The sequence below is a fragment of the Orycteropus afer genome, unplaced genomic scaffold, assembly GCF_000298275.1.
Source record: "Orycteropus afer afer isolate SDZICR_OR568_19922 unplaced genomic scaffold, OryAfe1.0 scaffold00005, whole genome shotgun sequence".
Lineage (NCBI taxonomy): Eukaryota > Metazoa > Chordata > Mammalia > Tubulidentata > Orycteropodidae > Orycteropus > Orycteropus afer.
Genome location: NW_006921592.1, coordinates 10,395,311 through 10,405,918, shown reverse-complemented (window position 1 = coordinate 10,405,918; position 10,608 = coordinate 10,395,311). Strand labels below are relative to the sequence as shown.

Sequence of the window (10,608 nt, the reverse complement as noted above, 5' to 3'; positions counted from 1 at the left end):
AAAAAAAAAAAAAAAAACACTTAACACCAAAAACTCAACAGCATGAAATAATTAATATTGCTTCTACACAACAAAAAACATAACTATAATACAGAAACCTTAATACAGAGACTATGAAAATGATCTATTACCTGAAAACTTGGTTTTTCCTAACTTGGTTACATTAACAATTCATTAATGATTAATCTTTCCCAAGTAAAAGTAAGAAGTATCATTCAACTTTGCTAAATATAACTTTATATAAGTTTTAATACGGTAATTGGCAGAAAACACTTAAGTAACTGGAGTTTCTAGAAACCAACATAACTTAAAAACTGGAATGGCACGACTTTTGAATTTATAAAAGGTATAGTACTTTCATAGACAACTATAATCTGAATAATAAAGATTTTAGTGTGTTTGGTATGGAGATTTAGAGGGGGAAAAAAGACATTGCTAGAAAATAAACTGAGGTATAGCTTTTTTTTTTTCCTTAAACAATTACAAAAACACTGATAACTCTACAGTAAATAAAATTCCATTAGAAAGGATTCCTTAAGTCAATGTCATTAACATTACAAGCAAAACAGCCATACGTGTTTCTAATCACAAAGCAAAGAACAGTTTGCATTACACCATAAGAAGACTATCTTAAAGATTATTTTATAAGTCAAGAAATTCATTTTTGTTTTCTTTTTTGTATTTTTTTTTAAAAATTTAACCCTTATTTTTTCATTATTTTCTTTTTTTTTTTTTTTTTTTACTTCATTCCCTGGCATGGTAGTGAAGAGGTACATCAGGTTTGAATTTCCTATATGGCAGATTTTGCGTCATCATATCAACTGATTCAAGAAGCTCCATAAGACTGAAATACTGAAGAATCGGAAAGGTAAAAGTTTGTAAGTATTTCAGAAAGATTTGTCCAATTATCAAAGACAAATGTTAAGTTACTGATATTTTCACAGGTTACAAAGGAAATGATGTCGCTGTTGTTATTTGCCATCGAGTCGACCCCGACTCCTAGTGACCCCTCCTTGGGTTTCCGAGAGAGTTATCACTACGGAAGTAGGATTGCCCAACCTTCCTTCCAAGGAGTGGCTGGTGGGTTTGAACCGCCAGTCTCCTGGTTAACAGTCAAGTGCCTTTAGGCACTATGCTACCAGAAATAATACCATATAATGACATGAATTTTTAGAAAATACTTAAAATCTTAGCTCTGTTTTTGTCAAACTATAATTCATAATTTAAAATTTCATTTAAAAAATCACCTGTGGTTTATTAAATTCAATGGCTATGTCATGTAACTCAACTTCCAGATTTATTTTGGGGTCAGAAAAGTCAAAATCTGATCGGCGATTCATCTGAAGTTTGGCATTAGCAGATATGGGGCGGAATACTGGAAAATAATACAAATTGAAAAAAAATTAAATTGAGTTATATTTCAAGAGTCTCAAAGCAGTAGAAGAATCAAGTTAAAAATACTTCTTCTTTTCTATCTTTTCTACAGTTCCTAGGTGTCCACGCCGCCATGATTTGGTCAGATGTACTGTGTCACTTAATTAGTTGGTGACTATGCTTTTGTATCTTTCTGACCTATAATTTATGTTGTTTTACATGCTGAAGTATAATAAAGTCTAAGAGAACTACATGTCACCCCAAAAAAGGCAGAATTGGGCAAAACAGTCTAAAAATTTTTTTATTAAAAATATACAGTTCCAGGGAATGAAAATACATTAAAAATCCTGAAGGGGGGAAAAGATTGTAATCAACCACTGACTTCCATTATACAATTACAATTTTTGAATTTCTGATCAGTTTTTTCTGCATCCATCTGTTCTCCTTTAACTCTTAAAAAGCAGAAAAGAAAAGACAAGTAAGAGTTTGTCCAAGATTAGCTGTTTGGCTCAACCCAAAACTAAGATAAGCTCCTATGAACTCTTTGTATTTAGTACCAAAAAGAATAGGTACCATGAAAAGAGATCAGTGATAGCAAAAACTAGACAGGGAATACTGTAAGCTAATTTCTATATACAAAGACAGTATATATTCATCTTGTTTTAATCATACCTAAGGCAAAGCACTTTTTTTTCACATATTAAGAATTCAAAAACATACTTTATTTGAACAGAAATAAATGCTCAAAAATTTCACTCTTTCTTCAGCATTCCGTACTCCACTCAGGCAGCTGGGAAAATAAATCTAAGGCTTGGTGACAGAATTACACTGGACCTACTATAGGGATAACTATAGCACCAAGAATATAAAACAAACAACAAGACTCCACATCCTCTCTTAAGAGAAATTCTCTAGCAACCTCAGAAAATTAAGGAATTAAATCATCTAGTTTAGTATCCCAGAGACTTACCAAGTTGAGTACCCTTATAATGCTTTAGTTGATTTTATGACCAGTATCTCCTCTCTAGTTATAATCATCTATCCTCTCCTAGGCTACTCCTTTTCCTACCTCTCTAAGATTTTAGCTGCTAGCAACTATAATTTCTGGATGATTTCTATATACAAATGATCCTTCTTTTACCAGCTGGCATGTGTTTAAGCTTTGCTAGTAGAAACACTGTAGGAGGAAAGAGTTTTGCTTCCTGGTTCTAGAATGTTCATTCAAAAGGCTCCTGCAGTTGCATGGCTTCTCCAACACTAGCTCCTAAAAAAAAATAGGCAGCTTCTCTGGTGTCTGGCTCCTGCAGCACGGAGGACTTCTTTAGCACCAAGCTCCTACAGTGCATGGCAGTTGGCAGCCAGAAGCAGCCAACAGCTTCCCCCAGTACCCTGTTCAGGTAGTTTTGCAGAGGAGTGACTCCACTGAAACATCTTCCCACAAAGCTCCTCAGAGAGAGCATATTCAGAAAGTTCCAGAAGGCGAATGCTCAACAAATTTTGCTGGCTTGGCACCACCGCGACTTTTCTGCCATTTAGTGAGCCATGGCCATGTTCAGGCCAAGGTCTGAATCTCATGAGGGCTCTCCTCTCTCCCTCTTCTTTGGGACCTCCATCTCAACCCTAGGGTAGAGGCTGTTCTATCTAACTGCCATTTCTATATTCTTTACAGTTTTCTTCACATTACTCTAATCCTCTGTGACAGTTATTAATTCTTTATATATTAAACTTACTCTATCCAAACAACTGTGTGGTTTCTCTATCTTGATTAGACCCTGATTGATACAGCAAGAAATGATTGTAAAGCAAAGTTAATATAAGTCAAACCGAACATAATAATCTGTGAAGCATCAGCACACACGTGATAAATAATCTCATTAGTTCTTAATGTTTCCTATGAGACAGAATCAAGAAAATAAAATCAAATTCAAAGCAATGAAAATATTTTAAGAGCAAGCACAAGAAAAAGAGACATTTCTGGAGATTAATTAAGAGTGATTTTGAGCACAGAATACAGAAAGAGAAGCATTACTGAAGCCAAGAAAAGAAGTAACTTTCAGGGAGGATATTCTATAGTTAATGACATCAGGCAGCCAAATTCAAGAACTAAGTTATCCCTGACTAATCAACATTTATTGAGTATATTCCAAGTAGAAAAACACCACTCCTTTTTTCTACAATTTTAGCTACTCATTTCTAATTATAAAAGTAATACATGGCTCATTTTAGGAAATTTGGAAAACAGAAAATAGTTGTGGTAGTTAAGATAGTTAAGGTTATGTGTCAACCTGGCTGGGCCTGGTTTTGAGTAGCTGAGCAGCTGGATGCAGTTATTTCCCACGGTGAGATCGGTAGTTAATTCCATGGTGGAATCTAATGGAGCAGCTGAGTAGCTAGCTGCCTTAGGTCTTTTAGGGTCTATATGTATACATATATAGAACAATAATATCAGTATTGGGGGAAAAAACGAATTTCTCTTCCCACAGCTTTAACTGGATATGGTCTGCTTTCAGTATAGAAGAAGCAGTTTTGAGAAAGTTCTCAGCAGCTTTTTGGCATACTTGAACCCTGCACGTAACTGAGTCTTCGTTTAACAGCCTGCCATGTTTCCTGGCAAACTTGGGACTATCTCCAGACTTGATGTAGTGGCCTGCCATGTTGTTTGGTAATATTGGGACTGTGCCACTTTATGTCGACCTTTAGCTTGTTAGCCTCAGCTGCCAGCAGCTGCCTGAGTGAAGAGACACCTCTAGCTCCAGTAGACCAGGAACAAGAGGCAGAACAAGAGCAAGAGGACTTGTAGCCTTCAAAACTGTAAGAGAATAAACTCCTGTCTGCTAAAGCCATCCATTTTGGGTGTTTTCTGTTACAGTGGTGCTAGGTAACCAAAACAACAGTATAAAAAAGAAAAACTTCAAATGCACATTTTTTAAATAGTAAGATCAGACTTCATACTATAGTGGCTAACCTTATTAAATTTTATTTGTTGTGACAAAACGCCTTTATAAATGTTAACTTAATTGCTACTAGATAATACTTAGATTTACCACAATTTATTAACATTCTCTTTTGTTGAACATTTTTCTACAGTTTTGAAATACAGCCAAAAGCTCCCAGACAATGAATGGTGCAGAAAAGGTAATTATTTTTCCCTTTTACATATATGTTACAAATATCTTTAACTACCAAAAAAAAAAAAAAACACAACCCACTACCATCGAGTAGAGTCTGACTCATTGCAAGCCCCATTGGGTCGCAGTAAATCTTTACCCCAAGGCAGTGAATGTTCATGGAAGTAGATTGCCTCATCTTCCTTCCATGGTGGGAGCATGGTGGGTTTAAATTGAGAGTCTTCTGGTTAGCAGTCAAAGACCTTAGGCACTGTGCCACCAGAGCTCCTTATTATTTAACTATATAAGAAAAAATTTAACATCAAATATCATAGGGACATCATCAATTTTAAATTTTAAATTTATGCTGATTATTTTTATTACATCTTTTAGTTTATGAAATGTACTCACCAAAATTGTAATCTTCTGGAACGATATTTTTATTGACAATGCCATTCTTCAAACTATTCTATTAAAAGATAAATTGCTTTTATTTATATCCATGCCAATAGACCTGTGTCTTACAAAATCCTAATGTATGCAATGAAAATGTTTCAAAGCAATTTAAAAAATAAATAATTCAAACTAAGGAGGATTTAGCTAAAGCAAAATATTAAAGTGGTTAAATAATATCTCATAAAACTACTATTATACAATAGTGGCATAACATGAAAAATGTCATCAATGTCCCTGAGCTATAAATGTGGAAGCTGTTATGTTGGCAAATGTCTTGTTTATGTTTTCACCACAATAAAAGTTAGGGTAAAAAGAAACTACTATTATAAAAGAATGCTCTAAGATCTAATTAAAAGTAATATATACATACACATTTGTGTATAGGCATATATCCACAAATTTCTATAGTGATAATGGATTTTGCTAAGAAAAATGTCTACAGTGTGCTCAATGACAATAAATAAAACCTTATATGAAATATGAAACAAACAAATATGTATATAAACATATAAAAAAAATTACTTACCAGTGATTCATCATAATCATTATGATAAAACATCTGAGACTGCACATTCCAATAGGCAAAAAGATTATCCAACCGGACTAACTGAAAACAAATCAAGTGTATTAAATGTTTTCCTGTCCTTTTGCTTTGAAGAATCTTTAACATACATAATTTTCAGAAGTCTCAATTAATTGAATCATATCACAGAGTTAAGCACATAAACAAAAGTTACATAAATCCTTATCTATATATCATCATTTGTCTTTCTAAAAAGAATTGTTTCAATTAAGTACATGCATTGACAAAATACATTATTTGTGTATTTTACCTTACGAAATAATTTCTCAGTTTCATTATGTAAACATGGGACCCAGTCTTGATCAGTTGTCTGAAAAGGAAAGGAAAAAGAGCAATGAAAATGTTGTTTACATTTGAAATGGAAGAGTGAAATCACATCTATCATGTCCTAGAGCCTAATTTTCCATAAAAAAATGCACTTGAAAACATACCATTCAGTCAAAAAATATTAACTGATACTTTTAAGGAGCTCATTGCTGACAGAAAAAGCAAACAAGTAATCTAAAAAATGTCACTACAGAAGTGAAATATACAGGACACTGAGGGAATATGGTAGGAAAATCAAACTCAAAGGTGTGATGGAAAAAGCAATCTCTAACCTAGACATAAGGAGCCCAGGTGGCACAAAGGTTAAGCACTCAGCTGCTAACCAAAAGGTTGATGGTTTGACTCCACTAGCTGCTCTATAAAAGATATGGCAGTCTGCTTCTATAAATATTACAGCCTTAAAAATCCTATGGGGCAGTTCTACTCTGTCTCATAGGGTCGCTATTAAAAAAAAAAAAAAATACTGCCTGCCATTGAGTCAATTCTGACTCATAGCAACCCTCTTTTGGGTTTCCAAGGCAGTAAATCTTTACCGAAGTAGATTGCCCAGTCTTCTTTCCATGGAGTAGCTGGTGGGTGTGAACCACGAAACTTTTGGTTAGCTGTCAAATGCCTTAGGCACTGTGCCACCAGAGCTCCTTATTCATTCTAAAGTCAGTAGAAATATGATTAAAAGCAGGAAAAAGCCAATGTAAAGCTCCAAAAGTGCAAGAATCATGGCATGATCAGGGAACAGAAGTTGCAAAATATGTCAAGAGAATATAATGCAAAACAGATAGTCAAGAGAGGAAACCAGATAAATTACATATGACGTATAAGCTATTTTAAAGCAAAACTATGGACTTTATTCTATGAGCAGTAAAAAGTCACTGAGGAGATAAAGTGATCAAATTCTATTTTATTTTATTTTTTAATTATTATTTTCCCCCAAGGCCCAGAATATATACCAGGGCCACAGTATTGGGGGTCTCACCAAACTCTATCTGACCAGTAATTCTGGTCATTATTAAGTTTTTGGATTTTGTTCCAAGTTTTTCCTCTCACAAATCCTTATCTTAGAAAAATGGCTTTTACTGTAACATAGAGGACTGGATGGATTCTCAAACCTTAGCTTGCATCAAGATCACCTGAAGGGCTATTTAAAACACAGATTATTGGCCCCACTCCCAGAGCTTCTAAGTGACTAGGTCTAGGCTGAGGAATTAAGTTTCTAATGACACCAAAAGAGGAAGGTCAAAACCACTGCCTTCACATCGCCAAAACCAATAGCTAATTCTCTGTCCTTATTTTTTAACCAAACAGCAGCACTTGGCACAGTTTATCCTCCCACCTTTACTGAGTAACTTGTAACATTTGGCTTTTTGTTGTGGTGGTGGTGGTGGTGAATATTTAATTGATTTTTGGTGAAAATATACAAAGCAAAACCTGCTTCCATTCCACAGTTTTCAGATGTAATAATCAGTGACATTGGCTACATTCTTCATATTGTGTCAACATTGTCATTAGTTCTGTTCTACTTGTTTCACTTCCATTTATTTAAACTCCCTGCCCCAACATTCTCACCTATGCTTTAAAATAATGTTGCCTTTTGGTCCTGTATGAATATTCAAAAAAAACAATACAATACTGACAATCTTTACTGGTTGGTCTAAACTGTTACTTAGTTTAAAGGTGACTTCGAGGGGTAGTAGTTTCAATTCAAGGTCTGAAAAGCAACTCAGGGTCATAGTCTTGGGTACTCTTCCAACTTCAATAGTTATAGTAAGCCTGAATTCTTTAAGAATTGAAGTTCTCTTCTATATTTTTCTTCCTTTTTTATCAGGATTCATCTACTGTATCTCTGATCAGAACATTCAGTAGTTGTAGCCAGGCACCATCTATTTCTTCTGGTCTCAAGGTGGAAGAGGCATGAGTTCATGGAGTTAATTAATCCTGTGGTCCAGTTTGTTCTCTAATTCTTGGGTTTAACTCTGGCTTTTTATTTATTTTTCAGCTTGCAATGGAGTCATGTTTTAAAAGGAAATCTTACACATAAGCCTAACATATATATAACACATAAAAGTATGGAATGAAATATTACACGGCAGTTAAAGTGAATGAATTATATACCATGTGGCAACACAAATAAAACTCTGAAGTGAAAAAGGTAACCTTACTGAAGAACCAAATAAACCTCTTATGTAAATTTTTCAAAATTTACAAACAACGTATTATATAAAAGTTTAAAAACTTAGGATGTTTATCTTCATGGTGGGAGGAAAAAAATGGGAGAGAGAACAAAAGGGATTTCAACTTTATGTCTAATATTTTATTCCTATAAAAGTATTTAAAACTTAAAATGACAAATTCAACACAGTCTGTTCTGGATGTGAGTACCTGCTTCATAATTCTCTGTGTGCTTCTATACTTTTTAAATTCTTCACTTTCAAAAAGCAGACAAGATGCATACATATTAATACTAGTAGTGAGAAAGTGGGTGATTTATTTCTTTTTGCTTTTAACGACTTAACCAACTCACCTACTGCCATCAAGTCAATATGGACTCATAGCAACAACCCCCACAAAGTTTCTAAGGCTGTAAATCTTTACAGTAGCAGACTGCCTCACCTTTCTCCCAAGAATGGCTCATGGGGTTGTTGTTGTTGTTGTTGTTGTTGCTGTTGAGCAGCTGAATGCTTTTAAGCATTGCACCACGAGAACTCCTCATATATTACATATATTATACAGAATATACAGTATACTGTAACTATGTTATACAATTAAATATGGTTGAATTTCTGTTGTTAAACAAAGTACCTGCAAGCTGAAATTTTGAAGGGAAATACCAAATGATAGTGGGTTGTCTCGATTTGTGATCTAAAGAGGAAAAAAAGTAAATTTTACTCTATTATCAATGTTTTAGTGTTGCAAAATATGAGCATAGCTTTTCCATTTATAAAAGTAATGTAAATTAAGAAATGCTCAACCCTCACAATACTAGCAGAAAGCAAATATGTGTTTTAGAGAGAACAAATGATCTACTCAACATTAAACTATTATAGTTAAGTCTAGCTCTGCTGATTAATACATGACTGCCTTTTCCAGAAAGTAAAGTATATTTTAAATCATTTTTTAAATATATAATTGGTAACTAAAAACTCTTACCAATCAAAGATGATTATAAGAAAGGCATTTTCTTTAATTACCTGATGTTTGCACATTTTAGTAAAATGTAACCAAGCATTCTGCACATTACAACGATAACTTTAAAAGATCATGTCACCCTTAACTCTATATTCCTCCACCTTCCAGCATCTAATAGGTTGGCCACTACAGATTATGTGTCAATAAACAGTAAAATAACCTATGTAAAATATAAAAACAAATATCACCTATTAAAATACTTACATCATCCTCATAGCGAATATGGATGCTGGAAATTTTCACTTGAAGATTTTTTATGATCTGAGTAACTAATTTTTCTACAAAAGTGTCCTGTTTCTCCTCCTTAGGTTGTTCTACAATTGCAAACATTCCTTATTTTAACTTGAATGAAAAATATACTTTATAAATATTCATATATGGAGTAAAATATACATATTTTGGTTTGTTAAAAAAAATTGTATTTCTGGATAGAACACTAATAGTTCACTTTCCAAAGTCTTCCATACCAAAGACTTTCCAACGTGACTAAATGCACGTTTGTTTTAAATTTCTTCTTCAAGGAGACTAAAACTAATCATGTAGAATTTATTGGCATTACAAATTACAATTTTTCTCCTTCTGTTAACTATGCTTGAGCACATAAAGGTACAGATGATAATGAAGATAATAATATGTTCAAATTAGAAAAGCCATTACAAAGAAGAATCTACCTTTAAAATTGCTGATCACATCATGAGCTGTCTGTGGTTCAATGTATAAAATAAATGAATATGCCCTCCCCCCCTGGTGGATATACAATTAAAAGTTGTAAGATCCTCTCCCTTCTCCCTTTGCAAGCAAGGATGAAGGAAGTTCATCACCTCTGTGTAATTTTCTGAAAACAACATTAACTATCTACAGCTTCAAGACTTTACAGGGGAATATAAAAAATAAAAAAATTAAAGTTCCTCATTTTCTTTTAAAATATTCCTTTGATAATCCCTCATTACTATCCTTTCCCCTTAAAAATGTCAATGAAAGTTATCTCCATTCTTTGTTGTTGTTGTTATGTGCCGTCGAGCGACCCCTCCTTGGGTTCCGAGGCAGTATCACTACGGAAATAGGATGGCCCAACCTTCCTTCCGAGGAGGGCTGGTGGGTTTGAACCGCCAGCCATCTGGTTAGCAGGCAAGTGTCTTAGCCACTATGCTACCAGAGCTCCCTATACCACTTTTTAATTCACCTGGCCTTGGGTAAGAGAAAATTAATGAACATACTAATCATATGTACTTAAAACACAACTGTGAATAAACGAGACTTAGGTGAACGTAATTGAATATATACAATTAATAAGTATAAAGTAAAGCAAAGAGTGAACAGAACATAATAAAAGCTCTTTGAAAAAAGTAGAACATATTTTCATCTTTGAATCTCACCACTGCCCAGTAAAATCATTTGCTCTATAAGTTCATTTAGTTATTATTGTTTATTGGTATTTGTTGCTTTCTTTACCTTGATCAGCTACTTTTTGTTTTGCTTCTTCTATTCTTTTTAGTTCCTGTTGTTTTGCTTCCAAAATTTGTTTTTCTTCTTTTATAGGATCATATTTTATTACTACAGAAAACAAAAAAAAAGAAT

General features: G+C 33.8%; 1 protein-coding gene across 1 annotated transcript in view; it reads right to left on the bottom strand.

The window, feature by feature from the left end:
- Nucleotides 1–10,608, bottom strand: part of VPS13A (vacuolar protein sorting 13 homolog A) — a 266,157-nt gene that overhangs the window by 233,296 nt on the left and 22,253 nt on the right. The window contains exons 5-12 of the mRNA XM_042780717.1: nucleotides 10,483–10,584; nucleotides 9,235–9,344; nucleotides 8,644–8,703; nucleotides 5,771–5,830; nucleotides 5,464–5,544; nucleotides 4,893–4,950; nucleotides 1,248–1,375; nucleotides 747–852 (exon numbers count right to left, since the gene is read on the bottom strand). Coding sequence (XP_042636651.1) covers nucleotides 747–852; nucleotides 1,248–1,375; nucleotides 4,893–4,950; nucleotides 5,464–5,544; nucleotides 5,771–5,830; nucleotides 8,644–8,703; nucleotides 9,235–9,344; nucleotides 10,483–10,584 — 705 coding nt within the window. The remainder of the gene's footprint in view (nucleotides 1–746; nucleotides 853–1,247; nucleotides 1,376–4,892; nucleotides 4,951–5,463; nucleotides 5,545–5,770; nucleotides 5,831–8,643; nucleotides 8,704–9,234; nucleotides 9,345–10,482; nucleotides 10,585–10,608) is intronic.